The sequence below is a fragment of the Nannospalax galili genome, unplaced genomic scaffold (genome assembly GCF_000622305.1).
Source record: "Nannospalax galili isolate Female #2095 unplaced genomic scaffold, S.galili_v1.0 scaffold191, whole genome shotgun sequence".
In the NCBI taxonomy this organism is placed as follows: Eukaryota; Metazoa; Chordata; class Mammalia; order Rodentia; family Spalacidae; genus Nannospalax; species Nannospalax galili.
In genome coordinates this window covers 6,364,264-6,386,820 of record NW_008331484.1, presented here as the reverse complement: position 1 = coordinate 6,386,820, position 22,557 = coordinate 6,364,264, and the positions used below count along the sequence as shown (strand labels likewise).

Genomic DNA, 22,557 nt, shown 5'->3' with positions numbered 1-22,557 from the left:
ACAAATAAAATAAATCTAATAAACATTACTAGTTTGGGAAGAGGATGAGAAACAGGGGGGTTAGGGAGGACCAGAGAGGAGAATGAGGATTGATTGTGATCAGAATATATTATATACATGTATGAAAATAGCATAAAGAAATCTATTATTATATATAATTAACATGTCCTAATAAAAAGTATTAAAGAATGAAAATAAGGCTGGATGGTATTATTAAGAGAGGAGACAAAGAACTGCCTGTTCTTTGAACAGACCAAGAAGTAACTGTTCAAATGTTTCACGTGAAGAATGACTGGTGAGGGAAAGTCACTGTGGCACAAAAGAAATATGAGGCAAATGAAGACAAAGTTAAGATCTCCAAGCTGGCAAGGAATTACACAAAGGAGGAAGGGGTAATCAAATGTGCCTGATCCTTCTAATGGCTGAAGTTACATAAGGACTCAGATTTCACTGGTGTATTAAATAATCCACACATCATGGGTGGAAGAGGCTGAGAAGCCTGACTGACAAAGAAGAAAAATAATAAGATAGTAAGAACAACCACTTTGAGAAGAACCACTTCAGTGGTAAGAGAATATAAAGAACTAGTTACATAGCTGGGCATGGTGGCGCACACCTGTAGTCCCAGCACTTGGGAGGCAGAGGCAGGCAGATCTCTGTGACTTCAAGGCCAGCCTTGTCTACATAATGAGTTCCAGGCCAGCTGGGAGACCCTGTTTCAAAAAGACCCAGAAAAAAAAAGAACTGGTTACATGTAAGAGAATACAGAGAAGAAATATTATTTTAGTAATTAAATAGCTAAGTGCATGTTTGTATGATGAAAGGAATAATTTAGTGAGATCAAAAAATGATTATGCAGAAGATGGAAGAACTGTTGAGTTAGTGTCCATCTGGTTACCAAGTGGCAAGACACACTAGATAGGATTGATCCAGATACTTTTTTTGTTTCTGTGAGAAAGTGCTGACCAAAACAACTCAGGGAGGAAAACATTTGTTTACACTTAAAAGGCATAGTCCATCACCGAGGGAAATCAGGTAGGAGCTCAAGGCAGGAACCTGGAGGCAGGAACTGAAGCAGGGACCACTGAGGAACGCTGCTTACTGGCTCAGTCCTCTGGCCTCTGCTCATCCTACTTTCTTATATAACCCAGGACCAACTGCCCAGGGGTGGCACCATCCACAGTGGGCTGGGCCCACCCATATCACTCAACAATCAAGAAAATGCCTCACAGACATACCCATAGGCCAGTCTGATAGAGGAAATTCCCAACTGAACTTCCTTCTTCTCAGGTGTGTCAAATTGGCAACCAAAGCTAACCAAGACAAGGATGATGATTCATTATGGTAAATGTGGAGAGGAGACTAGTGCCGGTGCCAAGTGGGTAGAGGTGGTGATGAGAATCTGTGAAAATGCTCTTCTCATTACTAAAGTTGCTTAGTAAGATATTAAGAGGGGGAGGTGGTAGAGGATGGAGGAGAAGGCAGAGCAAAATCATGGTCTAGGAGAATAGGGATGTTTCTGGAGACTATCATGTAGCATGATTAGAAGTCACCATAGGCTCATTTGAGGTTTGTGGCCAAGAATTTAACCCTGTCAGCATGGTCATGTGTTTTCTTCAATCATGTACTTTAATAGGCACAGGCACACAAAGGCTGAGAATTTTGCTTTACCAATATACTGGATTACAAAATCATTCACTAGAATTAAGAATGGTAACAGAGTGGAAAGTGTGTGAAAAGCATGGATTACCCCAGGGATGGTATCACTGGGGTCAGAGACTGAGGAGTTGAAAGCACTGAGAGACTGGGATGATGATAGTTCACATATTTTCATATTGAAATCACCAAAAATCCATACACCAATACTAATATGGTGACAATGAGCTAGGAGTTGCATATTGTTGGAAACAAGGAAAAAGAAGCAAGAAAAGCATCAGCAAAAACAAAAGACAACACTAAGGAACAAACGAACATTGATTGTCACCATCAGATTCATGATGGGTGAATTTTAGAGACGTGTCAGAAAACAGTTCGAAATTAGCAATAAGGACCATAGTTAGTGGTACTTAAAATTTGGAAGAGAGAAAGGAAGGGAAAAAAGAAAACAGACATCAGATAGGAGTGTTATAAGAGAACTAGGGTCTGTAAGGAGGGGACTCTTCCTACATGAAAAGACGAGAGAAAAATTCAGAGAAGGCAGAATTGGGTTGACTGAGAAAAATGAGAAGAATACATGAAAAGGACAGGAGATGGACAGGAGCCCGTCACTTCAGAGACTCTTACGCTGATTGACTTGAACAAAAATAAAATCAGAATGAAGTTAGCTCTATTCAAAATACAGAATATGTAAGTGAACAGGATGAGCCTGTGTGTGAGTTCTTTCCTGTTTTTCATAGAGTTAAGAAGATTTGAGGACAGGATACTGGGCCTTATCAGTTTGTGCATCCCCTTGGTGTTTAGGGAAGAGAATAGACACAGTACAAGATTTGACCTTACTGGGGGGAAAATTTACTTCAAGTGTCAGGCTAAGCCTTCCAACCTGTTGAAGAAATGGAGACTTCCAGAAAAGTCAGTTGTATTCATAATATGTGAAAACTGGAGCAATGCTACAGCACTTACCTCCGAGCCTATCTTAACAGCAGGAAGCCCAATATTTGTCATTTACATAGGCATCCCATCCATTTCAGATCAGAAATACAGGCTCCCTAGTCTTTAGAAAGCTAGCTAAATCACAAGGGATTAAACTACTAACCAGATAAAAAGAATGTTTTTCATGGAACAAAATCATACTATGTGTAAGTGAATGGGATTAAGTAATCTGTTAAGTAGCTTCATCAACTTTCCAGAAGGTTATTGTTCGGTTATCTAATCATCCTTCACCCATCTATCTAAGTATCCAATTTAGTACATCTTAGCTTTTAGTCCAGACCTTGCAAAGTAATGGTAAACTAATTGTGTGAGGAAAAGAAAACAAGAATAAAAGTATTATATATACATAGACATATATATATATGATGTTTATTATGATGTCAGAATTTTCCCCTAAAGTATGTACCAAAAGGGCACACATCTTAGTTATCCACTTGTTGAGGTTATCTGAAATCAGTCTTTCAATACTTAATATTCTGTTAGCTCGATTCTAAAGCCATTCCATCCACAATGTGGGAGCCATCACAGGAGAGTGAAGTTGCTATAGCAACTCTAACAAGGTTCTTGATATTCACTGCCTTTGAGTATGGTGTCTTCTGTGTTCCTGTGTAGAACCTATTTCAGTAGCATTTAGTTGGATTAATTCTGTCATGACTTTTGTGGCAATAAGACTGCATTTTTTTTTTTCCACAGCAGACAGCTGCTCTGACATCTACAGAGTATGTAACCAAGAGCACGTCTGGGTTCTCACCATCTATGAGGGGGATTCCTGCACTGCTCACTATGCCCAACATCAATATGCCAGACTATGCTGCTACTCCACGGCCAGACTATAATACAGTGTAACCAGTTATTTAAAAATATACTCACTGCTACTTGGTGGCAAAAATAATCCATTGATATTTCGAGGTTTGCTGTGGTAAAAGATACAACTGATCTTCACACAACCAAGAGGTTGAGTTTCCCAGAAACACGAAATGCTGCAGTTTTGCTAGACAAAAGGAAGTGGGAGAAAATATGTTTAGATGCAATAAAAGTAGTAAGTTGCAATGCAGTACAACGCGATAAGGATAACTGCAGTTGCTGACAGGATCATTGAGATTTTCTAGGTTTATCATCTGTAAGCTCTTTTAAAACATATTCTTTCATTTTTCTAAGAATTTAATATGAACAAAGTGAAACACATCAAAATTAGTGGGAGAATTCTTTCCTATTCTGTTGTAAAAGTATAATTCAGCGATGAAGGAAGATTCTTTTGGCAAAAATTATACAGAGTCATTTTACCTGCATTTCCATGTGTCTAAACCTGCAAAGTGGATCTAAACATTTTCTATCTCTCCATAATGAGCACACAGTGTCACTGCCTAGGGCCTCTTCACAGTGTCGGAACCGGCACTGGGAACCCTAAAAGAAATAAAAGGCAAAGCAGTAGTTTAATGTTAGTGTTTAATGACAAAATGTGGCTAATCAATTAAAGGAATTAGTGTGTAAAATTAGAATCACAAAAATAAACACTATCAATATAGGGCTGCACTAAATTTTAGAAAATCTGGCTTTAGTGAGAAAAAGACAAGAAAATATAATGATTAAATAATACAATGTGCCACGAGTTGCTCACAAAATGCTGCCTTTTGAATCCAGTTAACCCACAGAATTCACTAAAAGCAGAGACATAAGCGTAGTGATTTCCTTGATCACAATACAGTGACAGAGCAACTTTATTTCTCTTTCTGAAGAAAGCCAAGCAAGTATCTAAGAATCATTAATCCCATTTGGCTTGTGAAGATAGTTTCTATCAACTAAGCCTTTTGCTAGCTCATCTGCTTTCTTAGTCTGTGGAGATACTATGAACTGTGTTTATATGGAAAAGATAAATGGAGATTAAAATTTGTGCTACTGTAAAATCTGAAATAAATTCTACATCCTACATATACTGTCATTGGTCTATAAAGGTAAACAGCTGACTAATACATTTACACAAGCATTTTTATGTACCAACCAAAGTAGATATGGATTATGTCCACAGGATGCTATTTATCTTTTAATTCTATATTCTTCTGCACAAATATTCACAGTTGGAAAAGCTACAGGCCACTGTCTCATAGACAGCTGAGTAACAAACAATCAAAGTGTTCCACCATGTGCCTCCCACTTTGGCTGTTCTTATCTTTTATCTCCTTTCTATTTCTCTTCTCTTCCTTTTCCCTTTAAAAGTGGACCTTTGTACTCTCAAAGTAGTGGGCAGCAAGTGTGAAGTATGGCAAACTGATATTTGACTCCCTGGCTTTTCCACTTGTCCAGTGACAAAGCTAACAGTCAACTCATCCTCTCTTTCAGTTTCTTCATTAAAATAAAATAAAATTTTAAAAAATTCTCCTCTCACAGAGGGTCGTAAAAACCCTGTGAGGTAAGGTATTATGATTGTTACTTTCTATACTTCCAATCATTTGCTATGAAGTTACTATGCATCAGTCAATATGGTAAGAAATTGAGGACAAACAGAAATAGACAAAACGCTCTGCCAGCCTGCCAAAAGTTTATCTAAAGATAACATGATAAAAGTGGTTTTCATTCTCATGGTCAAAGGAGTTTCAGTCCATTCAGGTTTTTAGCAGAGATGAAAGTTATTAAAGCAGACACAGTTTCTCTCATTAGGCTCATTTGAGGGCAAGAGCAACACGTCCCAACCAGCAAATTGCTACATTCATTTGATTTTATTAAGATCCAATAATTGCAGTTCACTTTTCCCATTTAACTTTACAATCTTTAATTTATATTCAGTTTACTTGCTATGTTACATTACATCTCCTTTTACATGATATTCAATTACTTGGTATTTTTCAGTCTTCTGACAAGAGAAATACAATAACTGTTTGAATTTTAAATAGAAAAAGATATTACACTGTTGATAGTGACCTGAATTCAGTTATTTGAATTTGTATGACTGAAATCACATTAACCAAAATAGTATGCTTTATAATAAAGTACTATTATATAATGGACAGTATTAGGAATTTGATGCCTCAAGAAAGCATAATACAGGCAAAATTGTTACACGAAAATTGGCATGAAACTGGTATCATATAACCAAGATTTCCTCACAGAAATTCAGTATATCAAAAATACATGAATTTTTACTTCAGATTTTAAGTATCATTTTTATTGTATTTTCCTTCATTCTAAGAAAAAGTTTAAGAACATGTACTCTAAGTTGTACAATATTTACCTTTATGCATGTGGAATTTAAAAAGAAATAGCAGTCATTCCCAACTTCTGCCATTTTCAATCTCTTGCTGCTAACCCAATGACTGTTTTTTACAAATATATACAAAATTCAGGAATGTAAATATAAGAACTATCAGTGTGGGAGGGGGGAATGTTTCTTTTCCACAGTCTTTCAGGCTATCAGTAGTATTCCTTTAAAGCTGACCTCCTGTTGACAGTATATTACACAACAGATAATTTTTAAATAAATTTAAATTAGAAGATACCTTCTCTAGCTTTGCAGAAATGTTGAAAGTGGTTACTGGTAAGCGCACAAACTCAAACTTCCAGAATGTTCCTCATTGTTACCTAATCCATTGTTTGCTCATCATAAATGACCTCATCTATAACTGTAGACTATGCCACCTGAGTGGATGGATATTTTCCTTATCCAACATCAATTCAGTATACAAACATTATTGTAAATGTTAACAGTGTATTTCATCTCTCAGTTCTGATTAAATAAGGTACATAAATTAGTTTATATTTTCAAAATTAAAAGTGATATTTCATAAGAAAATAGCTACCCCTACACATAGTTTGGAAACAGAACTAAGGTAAATATGCTAAACATTTTTAAAAATAGATACAATTATTTAACTATGTACTTGAGGCTATACATTTACCTAGAATGAAATCATATTCAGATTGTGATGAATACTCAGATGTGTACATGAAAATAAACTGGAATACCTATTCATCCTGTGACTTTACTCCATTTCCTTTCGTCATAAAAGGAGGAATAGCTTCTTCTGATAGCAGAGTTCCAGCGTGCTTGAAAACTTGGAGAATTTGTTGAAAACAACGTGAAGTCCTCTTATTTCCAGAAAACATTTCAATGAGCAGTTGTTAAAGTCTTCATCCTAGTATCCCTACTATAAGAATTAGAATCTAGCAAAAATGAACAAGAGTACTCATCATAGGTAACTTAGAAGTTGGCATGGAGATGAATGAGCACCCTAGACCAAAATGTGCTTTTAAACTGCAATGTGCTTTTCATCAGAAACAAATGATAAGGCAAATATACATTTCCACTTTAACAGGCAATATCACTTTTAGGTTATACTTCTTGGTAGACTTCCTCTAGATGAATTCCCTCGCTGCCTGTGAGGTTTCTAGACTGTTCAAATACTTATTAAACACTATTAGTACAGAATTAAATGATTTTACATGGGGAAATAAAAAATGCCTTTACTTTTTGAAATTTGATGTGAGCAGACGACTTTCCATTAGACATGGCAAAATCAGGTCAAATTCACAAGGGCACGGGATTTTTTTTTTTTTAATTTTCATAGTACATTGTATGTGTACTTAGTCTTTAGAGTATCAGGTGTCTGAACTTTTCCCTTCTTAGGTTTTCCTTTTCCTGTCACTTATTTTTACTTTTTATTTCCACTTCACTTTTTGTTGTGAATTTCATTTTATTTTATGGAAAGCTATGATTCTACCTCCTCCAGAGGACTTTTACTTCCTGTAATGAAAGGTAATGGGACATTTGTCTTCATTGCTGAGTACAGGCCTGTAAATTTTGTGCTTTCCAAGGGAAACTCTCTTCTCTGTGTATGCTAGAACATTAACACATCAGTGAGTGAAGAATCTGTTTATACTCCTGTAGTGTGTCTTTAAGTACAGTGGCCTGTGGCAATTCTTTTTTGACACTTTAGAATTATGACAATCAGGCAAAGCTGATGGCTGCCACCCATCAAAGTTGGGGTACAAGTTTATAACTGCAAATAGATCCCGTGGTACTCTCCTGCTCTGGGGTCTTGTGTTCTGCTAGAAGCTTTGCTCCAGGCATTGAAGTAACTAACCAGTGCTTCCAGAGGGATGACAAGAGCAAGTGGAATGCTTCTGGGGGATTATCTTTTCTGAGAAATGACAGAATGTTCGATCTAGAATATTCTGTGGCAGTTTGGGAAATGACAGTTGAGAGCTGTAGGTAATGGCATTTGTCTTAGGAACATGAGACAAGCTGCTTTTTAGGATTCCTCTGAAGGGTCAATGAAGTTACTGAATTTTGACTTAAAAATGCTAAGTTTCTAGTCCCGGTATCACAGTCTGCATCGTTTTTTCTTATTTTTGCTTCATTTTATAAGACTTCTGTGGGTATGTTGTCCTATGAAAAAATTAGGTTAAGAGAAACACTTTGAAATGACTAATCTCTTTCGCCATCCTTCCCCTCTGAATCCAGCAATCACAAAACAGTAAACTTGTTTTTGTGTATACTTTATTCTTTCAGAGTCCCCTGATCAGAGATACCTTCAAGTGAGATGAGTTGTTTTTCCAAAGATTCCCTATGACTTCAGGCTGAGGACTATTGGCTTCAGAGACAGGCCTTCTATGATATAATATTTCAGGTTTATCTCATTTAATCATATTTTACTATTTACCATCTAATATTATTTTACAATAAGCCAGGTGAGGCTGTTTTTAGCTCTGAAGTTGGAACTCATCTTTAAGATTCCCACGAAAAACTTGACAATATTATAGCTGTTGCTATTCCTATAGTTTTGGATTTGTCTTATGGCTAAATTCACTCCACTGGAAAGGACATCCGAATCGTTACTGTGTGGTGATTAACTTTTTTTTTTTTTTTTTTTTTTATCTCGGATCTGTTCATTGTAGCATATTTTTCTAGTGTTCTTTCTAGGAAATTAGTTTAATCGGTTTTTCTTCCTGGGAATCAGGGAATGTAAGTTAATTCTAAACTTTTCCAGGGTTTCCAATCCCCTGAATTTCTTAGAGAACGAAAACATAAGTTATGTTAGAAAGGTACTAAATTGAGGCCCAAAGTGATTCATCACTTACAAGTTGATATTAATTTCCTTAAATGTCATCGTTACTAAGTAGTGTCCAAGTACATACACCCGAGTAACGGATCTTTGTTTTTTCTAGGTCATCCTAACCCAGGAAAAAACACGCCCGCGGACGCACGCGCCCAGGAGCTACACAGCTGCACTACAACTCCCAGAATGCACTGCGACTAGCCCGGTCGCTTCCGGACTTGGGTCCCCGCCCCTCGCTGGACTGTGCCTTGGCAGCTTGGTAGCCGTCCGTGGGTGCGAAGGTTTTGCGGTTAACGCCGGCTGCTGCGGGTCTTCGTCTGCCGCGAATCCGCGCCGTGAGGTCGCGCTGCGCGTGACCACCATGAGCCGCCTGGGCTCGGTACAGCGGAAGATGCCGTGCGTATTTGTGACGGAGGTGAAAGCTGAGCCCTCCGCCAAGCGGGAGCATCAGGTACCGGGCGGGAGGGCTGCTGGGCAGCTCCTTCCCCAGGGTGGGTCCCGCGCGGCTCTGAGGCTGGGAGCCTTGCAGATTTTACCGGGCGGTTTCGGTGAAGTTCCCGGTGTGCTCTGAGCTCCAGATTCTTGCACCTTCTTAGTTCTGAGGAGTTTGCGAAAGATTTTTCTTTTCCTGATCAGGTGATTCAAACTTGCTCTCCCAGGTCTGAAAGCACACGTCGTAATTAATGCCTTTTTTCTCAGGTTAGCACCTTTGAGTGAAAAACCTGAGTGGTCATATATCGGGGCAGTCTAACCTGAAACGACTGTTTGAAAAGTGTGATGTGGAAGCAGAGATGAGAAGGCATGGTTTACCTGTTGTGTCCTAGAACCCTCGACTCTTGACAGCTAGCCTAACTAGGTCATTGAAGATCAGACTATGCACTACTCGCAGTAATTGCCTGCTTGCTTCTAACTTTGGAGTTCCCGTCTTCAGGTTTTTTCAGTCGTTCCGCTATGCGTTGTACACAGCGTTCATTTGTTGAATTACAGGATCCTAGAAATCTTTTTGCGGGTTTTCCATCAACCTTTATGTTTCCTTACGTTTAACTTCTTGTTCTTTTCATAATCCTTCCTACTGCAACCAATGTAATTACCCCTCATTTCATAGAACTACCTAGTTGGGTTTATTTGTCCCCAGAATAAGTACCATTTCCTAGTAAAACCCCACGATTACTACTCAATGTCCCTATTGCCAGCTATTAGAAAAGAATAATAAACCTAATATGCAACATTGTTATCTTTGAATGATAGTGAATGTTGGGGGTGGGGAGTAATCTTAAAAAAGCACTCTATACTAGGCAAAATAAACTTATCTCTCTGCAGTTAAGAAAATCTTACAGCAGTATTTACACCATAGAATACAAATTCTTAATTATGATCCAAATTCTCTCATTAATTAGGTTCAGCCTATTTTATAACCATCTCAATGTGGATTCCTTGTTTTGCCAAATCTTTAGTGTCTTGGGTATTAATATTTTTCTCAAGCTAACTACTCTGCTTGAATTGCCTCCAGAGTGTTTTTCAAATTCATATAACTGTTCATTAGCTTAGTCATCCTAGTGATCATTTTTATCCAGACATTGTAGAGGACCACCCAGTTGCCCTTCCTCACTTATTTTTTTTTAATTTTTTCTGTTTTTATTTTATGTGTATGAGTGTATTACCTGTATGTCTGTAAGTGCGCCCCTGTTTGCAATGCCCATGGAGGTCAGAAGAGGGCGTTGGATCTCCTGGAACTGGAGTTAAACACAGTTGTTAACCTCCATATGGTTGCTGGGAACTGAACCCGGGTCCTCTGCAAGAGCAGCCAGTGCTCTTAACGGCTGAGCCATCTTTCCAGCCCCTTCCTCACCTATTCTTAAACACACAGGCCTTGCTTTTGCAGTAGTAAAGTGTTTGATGACAGGTAAAAGGGAACTTTTTTTCAGTATTGTGTCATGTTGCGGAGTACTGATACTTATGGAAGGAACACTACCCTCATCAAGAACTCCACAGGTGGGGCTGGAGAGATGGTTCAGCACTTAAAAGCACTTGCTACTCTTGCATAGGACCCGGTTTCAGTTTCTGGCACTGACATGGCAGCTCACAACTATTTATATAACTCCAGTTCAAGGGAATCCATATCCTTTTCTGGCCTCTGTGGGCACCAGGCACACATGCAAAACACATACATACATGTAGGCAAAACACATAAATAAAATATTTTTAAAAAGAGCTCCATGGGCATAGTAATCCTCACAACTGGAAGAAGTTATTGTTGACAAGGAACCTTCGGAGTTTAATTTGCCTATTTAAGCAGGCGATATATTTTCAAGGAGAACTTGTTCAACTTCCTAAATTTCTGCCTGCAAGAACTGAATCAAGAATAAACTCCAGGGAATTAAGATGCCCGTTTTGTTGGTGAAGTGTGTGTGTGCGCACGCATCTGAATGAGCAGAGGTCAATGTTAGGTGTTTTCCTCAGTTGTTCTCCACCTCTTAAAATTACATTTGTTGGTGTGGCAAGGTGCACATGCCAAGGCACACATATGAAAGAAGACAACTTGTGGGTTCCAGGGATTGAACTTGGGTCGTCAGGCATGGTGGTAAGAGCTTTTACCCACGGAAGCATCTCACTGTTCCCTACCTTATGGCTGAGACAGGGGTCTCTAACTGAACACAGAAGTCACTGATTGGCTAGGCTGATTGGCCACTAAGCTCCAGGAATCCTCCTGTCTCTGCATTGGGATTACAGGCAACATGCTGCCATGGCAGGCTTTTCTAATAGGTGTTGGAATCAGAACCAGATCATCATGCTTTCCAAGTGCTTTATCCACTGAGCCATCTCTAGTTCCCAAGATGGCTTTTATTTGTTTGCTCTACTTTGAATTGAGCCCAGAGCCTTGACCATGCTAGGCAAGTGCTCTCCCACGGAGCAGTGTTTTTGTTTTTCATGAAGTTAAGAAGAACAAGCACGAAGAGACATCCAGAAAGCATTTTGATAACTTCTTGTTTATATAAGCTTTCTATAATAGGCATGTGAACTTCAGCTTTACAAGAAGCTAAAAAAAAAAAAAAACTTAAAAAACTAAAAAGGTAAACCTTCAGATTCATCGTTGTGTCTGTTTCCTGAAAGTGTGGCCTGAGACAGAAGACATCACCAGACTCTCACTAAGACTTAACCAAGAACCAAGCATGATTTGAAAAAAAGAACAACTGTACATATAAAAAGTCTTTGTAAGAGGAGTAAGGTCTCATTATTGAATAGATTTACCCTTGGAATACTGAGAATTATGATTGGTAAATACATGTGTTGACCTACCAGAAACACCCTATGGAATTAGCTTAGCATGTATGTGTTCTAGTTTTACCTGCTCTTAGCTCCAAACACAATGACTGACACAATGAGAGACGGCTCAGCAGTTAAGAGCACTGGCTGTTCTTACAGAGGACCCCAGTTCTGTTCCCAGCCCTTACATGGCAGCTCAGTAACTCCAGTTCCAGGGGATCTGATGCCTTCTTCTGGCCTTCCAGGGCTCTTGCATACATGTGGTACATATAAACTCATATAGGCACATAATGTACACTAAGTACAAAGGGGATGAGCTGAGTGTGCTGGGACAAGAGGGGAATCCAGCACTGAGGAGGCTAAAGCAGGAGGATCATGAGTTCAAGGCCAGCTTGGGCTACAGAGAAACCTTGTCTTAAAAACTCAAAAAGCAAGCTGCAAGTGATTGAGGAGAATGTCACAGAATAAATACTTTTAAAATTTCTTGTGGAATAGAAAAATCCTTTAGAACTAATGAAATTAGGAACATTTCAGGAGAACATGTGTGTCAAGGCAGAGGCTGTTAATCTTAAACCTGTTTTCTCTCTTTTAGCCATTTAAAGTTTTGGCAACTGAAACGCTAAGTGACAAGGCATTAGATGCAGATGTATACAATGCAATTGCAACAGAAAAAGTGGATGGAACATGCTGCTATGTTACTACTTATAAAGGTAAAATACAATTATATTTACTAAAAGTATTATCTAGATCATTTTTATAAACTTTGTACATCTGAAATTGGTATTTTCTCTTCAGAAACTCTTGAAACTTTAATTATAGTAGTACAGTAAATAGGTCATGATGGTTATATTTGTTTTTTCTCTTCGGGGAAGAAAGAAAGATGACTGACATTAAGTTAATGCCTACTAAAAGCCAGGCAGATAAATGTGTCTTACCTATTATCCCTCATTTGCACAATAAACCATAATTTTCCAAGACTGTGTGGTTATGAATGAATGGCTGAACTCCTGAAATGGAACCTGGGTTTGTCCACAGCTGTCACTGCACCATCCCAGTGCTTTTATTACCTTTGGCTATGTCTCTGATTAATTTCATTCTCATGTACTTTAAAAGAGAAGTTCAAACACAAATTGTTGGCAATATTGAGGGGGAAAGTACCTTGAAAAGAAATATTGTTTGTAATTACTAATGGTTCCAGCAACAAAAATAGGTAAACAAGCCCTGGACATAGTCCTTGTGTTACCAAGAAATCTGTTCTGAAATACACTTAAGAAAACCTTCAACTGATTAAAATATACATAAAAGTTTTCCCATCTTAACCTTATTTTAAGATGGTATGTAATTCAATGGTTTTCAGTACATTCTTATGTTTACACCATCACCACCATCCATCTCCAGAATGCATCATCTTACAGAACTAACTGTGCCCCCAGGACCCTCCTCATTCATCTCCTCACAGAACCTCTCCCTAGGTTCCTGTATCGAATTCTACTTTTTCAAAAAATACTTGTCTTTTTCTGACTAGCTTACTTTAGTTCAGTGCTTATCTGTATCTGCATGTATCAGGCTGCATTCAATTTTAAGACTGCTTAATGTTACATTGTATGTATAAAGTATACTGTGTTTATCCATTTGGTCACCAATGGGCTTTGGATTGTTCCTACATTTTTGCTGTTGTGGTTAATGCTGCAATGAATAATGGTAAATCAGTCTCCTGAGGTCCTGCTTCCAGTATTGGGGGGGGGCAGTGTGAACCAGCATGAATGACTAGATCATATGATAATTATAATTTTTTTGAGGTCTCATGAGACATTTTCCATAGTGTTTGCACTAGAGGATCCAGGACACAGAGGCTCCAGTTTCTCCATATCCTCATTACTCAACTTCCATTATTATTTTTTTCTGGTGATAGCAGCCATCCTAATGATTTAAGTGAAATGCATTTTTTTAGGTTTACCAGTAAACTACAAAAATTCACCCAGAAACTACAAAATATATTTTAAATCAGGTTCTTTATATTATGTATATTGTAGCTAGTAAGTAACACAGAGATTCTGAACCAAAGTAAAATTAGTAATTTTTATGAACCTTTGATTTTATATATTTGAGGAAATAAGAGATTTTTCAGGCTCTCATATTAAGAAGCTTTAGTGTGCATCAATATGAGTGATGTACATGACAGTAACAGTTAAACCAGGTTGGCGCTAACTGTTCAAGAATGTTCATGTTCTTAGGGAGCCGAGTGCGGTGCACATTTTTAATCACAGCACACAGGAGGAAGGCAGAGGCAGGTCAGCCTGGTCTTCATAGTGAGTTCCAGGCCAGCTGGGGCTACAGGAAGACCCTGTCTCAAAAAAATAAAGAATGCTCACGTGGCAAAGCCAAAGATGACAATGTTTCCATATCCCCATTTTGATAAATACATAACATAGCAAGGATATCAGAAATAAGACTATCACAAAACCAGATGAAATCTGTATTATGTCCTACTTCTAGACACAATAGGACTTTTTCTCAGATCAGTGGCCACTGATGTGTACAGGTAACAATTTCCGATTTGGGGACTCCAAAATTGAGTCTTAGAGCTGGGGATTTTTCTCTTCTTGCTGGTCATGTAGGCATCTTCCAGCTAAGTAACCACTCACAACGAGTCCTCCAGGAGTCTTAATGAGACCAGGTGCAATTCATGAGTTTGACTGTTAACAACAAAGAATGTTGGCACAAACCTAGACTCCCCAGATCCAAGATTACAAAAGCAACACCTGTCATCTGCCTGTTTTATTATTTGACTCGTCAGAGCCATGCCAAACAGGTCTGTCTCTTTCCAGATCTGCCAGAAGTAACCTGCGTATTAACCCTGTGCAATGTTCAGGGCATGTATAAACACAATGACCTGGTTCTCATTTGGGGAATTTAGAAATAGGATCATTCAATATTATCAAAGAAGGATTTTTTTTTTTTTTTGGTCTTTTTGAGACAGGGTCTCCCTGTAGTCTCAGCTGTCCTGGAACTCACTATGTAGACCAGGCTGGCCTTAAACTCATAAACTCAGAGATCTGCCAGCCTCTGCCTCCCAAGTGCTGGGATTAAAGGCATGCACCACCACGCCCAGGCAAAGAAGGATTTTTATCTCATCCTCTTCATTGTTTAACAAAAGAAGTGCATCGGCTGGAGAGATGGCTCAGCAGTTAAGAGCACTGGCTGTTCTTGCAGAAGAACCTGGTTTGAATCCCAGCACCCACATGACATCTTACAAACATCTGTAACTCCAGTTCCAGGGAACTTGATACCCTCTTATGTCTTCCACAGGCAGTGCACGACATGAGTGAACTTACATACATGCAGGCATAACATTCATACATAATAAATTTTTTTTAAGTTAAAAAAAGTCTTTGAAAAAGCATGTCTCCTCACAGATAGGGGTTGAATCAGTGTTGTGGGTTTTGGGTTGCCTAAGCCTCTTGTCTTTTCAGGTTGCTGCTTTTCTTACACAATTATCTTTCAGGATAAGTTTTATTTATTTTTTGTCCTTGTGTTATCACATTTTTAGGTCAGCCATACCTTTGGGCTCGACTAGATAGAAAACCTAACAAACAAGCTGACAAAAGATTTAAAAAATTTCTACATTCAAAAGAAAACTCAAAAGGTTAGTCGGTTTTTCTTTAAACTTTTCATGTTTAAATAGTTGAAATTTGTGGTCTTTTGCTAGGGTATTTCTATATATTCTGCTTGAATATCCATTTTGGCAAAAAAGAAAACTGAGTATTTATATATAAAAGAATATTATCTTGAAAAGGATTTTAAAATATTTTTCTAATATTTCTGTAACTTCTTTATATACATACAATATTATAATAAGAGATTTTCATTTGGTTTGCATGAGAAAAAGTTTCAAAACTCAAGTACAAATCTCAAAGGATAATTGGTATCTTTAATTACTGTATCGCTGGTATCGCTGTCTCTCCATATTACACACATGTATCCATTATCTATTTACATTCACTCTTATATATAGTGATGTACTGAAAATTTATAATATTAATACCCTAACTTTTTATAGTTGCATGCTAGCGATAATAGAGACTATCAGTATATGAAATAGATGTTTTATTTGGACTTCCACTTTGAATCTGTTTAGTAAGTTTGTGTTTCTTAAAGTAACACCATTAATAAGATTACCTGACTCCTTTCAGAATTTCTTTGGAATATTGAGGAAGATTTCAAACCTATTCCAGAGTGTTGGATAGCAGCGAAGGAAGCAGAGCAGCACAATGGGCATCCAGTACCTGATGAAAATGGACACATTCCTGGTATCAGATATCTACTCTCACATGCTGTTGTGTTGAATAGTATAAAGAACAAAAGGTCTGGCCAGACACTAGCTTTAATCTAGTTCTTCGTTTTATTGATATTTATAGTGTAAAATTTAGAATCAAGCTTACTGAAAGTCTTAACAGTTTGGACTTTCATAAAATGGGTATATTTTTATCAGCTCTCATCTGTGACAGAAGATGGGGACCCTAGTGTTGAATGGGCTTGCATTCCATTAATTTAGAGACATTTTTTGTTTTTTTTCTGAAGATAATATAGAGATACAACAAAACTAAATTTAAATTTTGGAAACAGACCTATGGTAAATGTGGAATAAGCTTCACTAGAGCCTAGCAGATTGTCAAAGAAGTTACTACATTTACCAGAGAATTAAAGGCCAAAATTTTGGTCACAGGAACATTTTTTCTGCAGTGAATTCTCCATATTGAGGAGGCTTATTTTAGTAATACGAGTAGGAAGGAATAACAGTAAGTAGGAAATTGATAAATTGTTCAGTGTGATCAGAGCAACAAGGAACACTTACTGTGTTTATCTATTGTCTCTGACACTGTCTTAGAATGATTCTCAGTTGTTACTGATCCAAGGTGAGCTATATAGGAAGAATAGGTTGGTGGCAAGGTAATTCTACTAAAGAATAACCAAATGAATCATTTTTAATATAAAAAAAGAGTAATAAAACTGTTAACTTTTCCATGATTTTTTTTCCCCCTTTAAAAGACAGGACCTTTCTGGGCATGGTAGCACATGCCTCTTTAGTCCCAGCACTTGGGAGCAGAGGCAGGCGGATCTCTGTGCGTTCAAGGCCAGCCTGGTCTACACCCAAGTGCTAGGCCATCTGGGGCTATAGGGAGATCCTGTCTCAAAAAGACAGAGAGAAAGAGAGAGAAAGAGAGAGGAGAAAGAGACAGAGAGAGAGCCTTTAGCCCTGGCAGGCCTGGAACTCACTATGTAGGCCACAGTGGTCTTAAACTCATGGGTCTGCCTACCTTTGCCTCCAGAGAGATGGGATGAAAGGCATATGTTGCCACATCAGACTTATTTTAAGTGTCTGCATGATAGGATATCTAGAAAATATGGAATATTTGTAACAAAAATTAAAATTGCCTATAATTTCAATCCAAATAGAACCCATGTGATAAAAATATTTTTTTTCTTTAACTAATAGGTTGGGTACCAGTTGAGAGAACCAGCAAACAGTATTGCTGGCATTCTTCTGTAGTTAACTATGAACTTGGAATTGCCCTGGTACTGAGGCACCATCCTGATGATCCAGGACTTTTAGAAATTAGTTCGGTGCCACTGTCAGAGCTTTTAGAGCAAACTTTGGAGCTCATAGGAACAAATATCAATGGAAATCCATATGGTAAGTGAAAACATTTTATAAAGAGAACTTCCTCAGTTCAACTTAAAAGACACATACACACTAAAGAAATAACATGTTTGTTTCCTAAGACCACATCCATTTCTGTAAGTCTTATGTTCATGGGCAAATTTATGTATGACTAGCCATTTTGATTTATTAATGCAAAAGGCTGACCTTATCTTATCATTCTTCCCTGTAATAGCATTAACAACTAGGCATGAAAGTGATCACTGAGATGCAACTTTCCATTGCTTTATGAATTTTAGTTGAGTTAGTTAGGTGAAAATATACTGTTTCCTGCTAGGTAATTACTTTACATTAATGAAAATAGGGGAGAGTAAGAATTGGCAGAAGATGCTGTGTACAGCATGAGACTATATACCATAATGAACTGAATACATGTGGAGATTATTGGAGTCCAGTGTTGACAGAATGGTAACATTGACCAAAAGACACTAAAGCTGTAATAACAAACCTGTAGAGATCTTTCAAGGGTTAGGGAAATGGCTCTGTCTATAAAGTTCAGATCCCTAGCATCCATGTTAAAAGCCGGGGCACAGTGGTGCATACCTATAGTACCAGAACTGATTGGCAGAGATAGGAGGATCCCTGGGGTTTGCAGGGTAGCCAGTGTAGCCTAACCATTGAGCTCCAGGTTCATGAGAGACTATGTTTCAAAAACTAAGGTGGAAAGCAATTGAGGAAGACACCCAATAGGACTTCTGGCCTCTACACATGTTTGCACAAATATGCACATGCCTCCACTCCACACAATTATGTATACACACATACACACAATTTTTATTAAGTAGACTGACTGACAGGTATAAAACTTACATACAGCTGGGTATGTTGGTATACACCTTTAGTCCCAGCACTTGGGAGGTAGAGGCAGGCAGATCTCTCTTGAGTTTGAGGTCAGCCTGGTCTACTGAGTTCCAGGCCAGCTAGGGCTACAGGGAGACCTTGTCTCACAAAAAAAAAAAAATAAATAAAAAAAATAAATAAAAAAAAAACCAAACACCTTTACATAAAGAACCAAAGATATGTGCAGCTATTTGGCAAATGTTGAATGATAACTGAATGTGGCATGTGGCTAATGATGTAGAATAAGTTGGTAGATTTTTTTTGTGCAAAACGTTGATGGCAGATATTTTAATCTTTGTTAACCCATGCCTTTGAAATAGGCTATTGGTAGTACTTCCGTGAATGGGTAAGTCTGCATTTCATTGAAACTACTTAGAAAAACAGATGTCTATCTGGACTTGGTGTATAGGTCAGCATGCCAACTCCTGGTGTGGAGTGTACACGAAGGTGTTAGATTTACTGGAAGAAGCATCACACGAGTGAGGACAGGACATACTGCATATGGGATTACAGTCTCTTCAAAAAACCAACTAAACTTTTTGTTTATGTTATGTTTAAAATGATGTTTTGAAATTTGGTGAGGTACATTTTCTCATACTTCCCGAAGAGTTCTTTTGAAAGAACAAGGCTAATGGGAACTTTACCATTTAAGGGCTAGGAAGCAAGAAGTATCCACTACATTTTCTTATACCACATGGAGCATTTCAAGTAAGAAATCTGCCTGCACTGAAACACAATGACCTGTTGTCCTGGTTTGAAGGCTGCAGAGAGGGCAAAATTGAAGGGATTGTATGGCATTGCGGTGATGGCTGTTTAATTAAGGTAATGACAAAAAATATGTTGAATTATGTTCTTAAAGAAGTAGCATCATATTCTCTGTACAAATTGTATCAGTTCTGATATGCAGTTAGTAAGTATAATTCCCTTATTTCATATGCTAAACAGAAGCAAATTTATTGGAAATTTATGTCTACACCATAAGTCATGGTCTGTTTGGTTGAGCATTGGTTAAACCAGATGTGCTTCAGAATTAAAATGGTAATATGTCTCCCCTCTTGGGTATTCATGTGGCATATTAATGTTCTCTGAGACATTTTGTGCCTAGTTTAACTCAGTACGTTCCACACTAACTTATGGAATTCATTGCGTAAAAAAGTACCAAGCAGTTTTATACAGAATACATAATCTCACACTTTGTGTCTTTCTGTCGCCAGGACTTGTCTATTTGATTTCTCATAGGTTTATGAAAGTCAGTGTTCAAAACTGAACTAATCTTATCACTCCCAACTCCACATTATTCACTCAAATTAAAAACTTGTATTCATTATTTTTAAGCCCTCTTCCATTACTTCATGTATCTAGTTATCAATTCTTAAAGAGTCTAATCTATAGCTGCTAATTTTAATGTAATACTTTTTATAGAGAGACACAGACAAGGCACCTAGAACAGACCAAAGAAAGGATTTCACCCAAATCCAGCTTAGTGAACCAGTGAGTTTACTGGGGTTTCTAGAGGAGAATAGGTCAAGGTATATTCACAGAAGCATGGATGGCTCAAAGGCAGCTGCATCACTGAGAAGCCCAGCCCAGCATGAGTTGGTGGTTCACAAAAGCTATATCCTGGGAACTTCCTGAACAAACTGCAGACAGCTTGGGCAGTGGGAAGACAGTCTCCTCTCTCCAGCAGTTGTTAGTGCTTGTCGAACCTCTGGGAGAGCATTGTGAATCTTGTCAATTTTAGGAGTTTCCTGAGACTTGTGAGGTCTGTTTACTTCCTGAGTGTAAAGAGTCTCACTCTATGAGAGGCTTTAGTTCAGAGGATATAGCTACATAGCAGTGTCCTAACCACATGTAAATAACTAGAATCCAACACTGCCCTGCTACCCCACCTCTTATCAGATCCTTTGGTAACACTAGCTCCCGGCTTACATTTTTCTTTTGTCTCTGTTCAGCAACAGACTCTATATTCATTAAATTTTAGAGCAACACCTGGTTATGTTCCTGGCATGTTCCAGGTACTGGCAGTAGTCAACAATTCCTCTGCCTTCATGATGTTCACATGCTAATGGGGAAGCTAGACAGCAGACAAGTAAATATGTAATATGTCAACAGAACAGCTATAAAAATCTCAAACATAAGAGTAAGATAAAGCAGTGCATTGCCTAGTACCTGGGAGGTAGTAGGCACCCAGAGTAAGCATTTCTAAGCAGATTAAGATGCTACTTATTTGGAGACTTAAGTTAAACCCTTTTTTTCCTCCCTTTAGGTCCATCGCCATCATCTTGGTTTATGCTGGCCACTTCCAGATACTTACATGAATTCCAAACCAGTTATTATTAACATGAACTTGAACAAATATGACTATACTTTTGACAATAAGTGTTTGTTTAATCAGTTTTTTAAAATAGATAAGCAGAAATTTGGTAGGCTCAAAGATATAATATTTGATGTATAAAATGGAAATACAACTGGAATTATTGTTATATTACAATCTTCAGTATTCTGCCTTACTTAAAAAAGGCAAAAATACCTTAAGATTCCTATTTATTGTGAAAATATCAATGTCTTCTAGTGTTCTAAGAAATTTAACTTTCCAGTTCCAAACAAATACCTATTCAAATTTTCACTTAACATCAAAATAATCTTAACCTCTGGAAATAAAAAAATGTAATAAGTTCCCAAGGCTATACAAAGGGTGAATTCTGTCCAGTATAACTGGATGTTAAAGGTAACTAAACCAACAATTTTTTATCATTTATTTTCAAAATAGTTTAAGCTGTCTTTAATCTTGCCCACTATTTAACAAAATATATGTCATAACGTCTAAATGTGTATATAGCTATGTATCTGTATACATAGTTAGGATTATAATATCTTAACACAATATAAGTATGTAAGTATATGTAAAATTTCTATTTTAAATGTTTAAATTGTCAAAAGTTTATCCTCATGCTTTTAAAATTTGGTATTACAAAGATAAACTAATCATAGCTCATTACTGTATAATCATAACTTAAGTCTTCAAAAATATACTTTTTATACTATGTTAAAAATTAAATATTTTATTTACTAAAGCTTCCAGTTTAAGCAAAAATACAATATTTTGAGATGTAAAGGCTATAGTCCAGAGACTTTCTTGATTTCCACCTGAAACTTTAACTTGTAAAATATTTACTATAGTTAAATATGTCCTTTAATAGATAGGGAAATTATTAGAACTTTCACCATCTTCAAACTCTTCAGAAGCAGCAACAGGGCTAGTTAATTCAAGTCCAAACTGTTCAGAAAGTTTTTTTAACTTCTCTTCTAGTAGAATATTTTTTTTCACTTCTTCCTTATAATTGTACTTCAGATCTTCAATTTCTTCAAAAAATGAAGGATCAAAATTTTCCAGTTCTTTTTTCAGCTTCTTAATTTCGTCCTAAAAGTCACACAAAGGAATACAAGGTATTGGCATGACATTTAAGACATTTGATTCTAAAAATGAAAGCTAGAAATAATTTGAATAGCAAAATATAATGACAAATACTTTTATTTTTGTTACTAAGGTTCCATTGTATGATATAAATTACTTAGTAGTTGCCATTTCCAATTGCCTTCTATAATAGTCTTCCTAATCTTTGACTAGAATTTATTAATGCTTAGATTATGGGGAGGTTGATTCTCTAAACCACATCAGAAACTCTCAATTAGGCAAGCAAGCAAAAGGGACTTTGCTTTTTTCAACACTGAAGTTATTAGCATTAAGATTTCTTGGTTATGGAATCATCAGTATTTTCTTTAAAAAACATTAATTTTAATAAATAAGTGGTTAAGTTTATAATAGTATTCACAGTCATGGAAATTCTGAGACTTCTTTTTCACTAAGTTAAACATCTAAAAGGATTTGAGCTGCCATGGCTGTTGACACTACCCAGGGATCAGCAAATGCTCATTTCCAGGCCCTTGTGTTGTATTTCTACAATCTGAAAAGAGGTAAAACATAGAAATGTTTTAAGTACTTTTAAGGAAAGATTCCTGACAACTGTTCCA

At 37.3% G+C, this 22,557-nt stretch overlaps 3 protein-coding genes across 5 annotated transcripts in view; 1 reads left to right on the top strand and 2 right to left on the bottom strand.

Moving 5' to 3' along the window:
* Positions 1-6,195, bottom strand: part of CUNH12orf50 (chromosome unknown C12orf50 homolog) — a 40,391-nt gene extending 34,196 nt beyond the window's left edge. For 2 of the 3 annotated variants that reach the window (XM_029559045.1, XM_008824106.2), the window contains exons 1-3: positions 6,141-6,195; positions 3,934-4,053; positions 3,520-3,640 (exon numbers count right to left, since the gene is read on the bottom strand). In XM_029559045.1, coding sequence (XP_029414905.1) covers positions 3,520-3,640; positions 3,934-3,945 — 133 coding nt within the window. In that variant the 5' untranslated portion in view covers positions 3,946-4,053; positions 6,141-6,195. The remainder of the gene's footprint in view (positions 1-3,519; positions 3,641-3,933; positions 4,054-6,140) is intronic. The other variant, XM_008824103.1, reaches the window with a different exon arrangement.
* Positions 6,196-8,922: 2,727 nt separating this feature from the next.
* On the top strand, positions 8,923-21,183 carry CUNH12orf29 (chromosome unknown C12orf29 homolog). Its single transcript, XM_008824094.3, has 7 exons — positions 8,923-9,150; positions 12,556-12,673; positions 15,514-15,609; positions 16,157-16,273; positions 17,461-17,658; positions 19,178-19,347; positions 20,792-21,183. The coding sequence occupies exons 1-7, from the start codon at positions 9,061-9,063 to the stop codon at positions 20,978-20,980; spliced, it is 978 nt and encodes a 325-aa protein (XP_008822316.1). The 5' UTR covers positions 8,923-9,060; the 3' UTR covers positions 20,981-21,183.
* The window catches only part of Cep290 (centrosomal protein 290), a 106,805-nt gene continuing 105,184 nt past the window's right edge, over positions 20,937-22,557 (bottom strand). Inside the window, exon 53 of the mRNA XM_029558973.1 lies at positions 20,937-21,946. Within this exon, the coding sequence (XP_029414833.1) occupies positions 21,719-21,946 (228 nt within the window). The 3' untranslated portion in view covers positions 20,937-21,718. The remainder of the gene's footprint in view (positions 21,947-22,557) is intronic.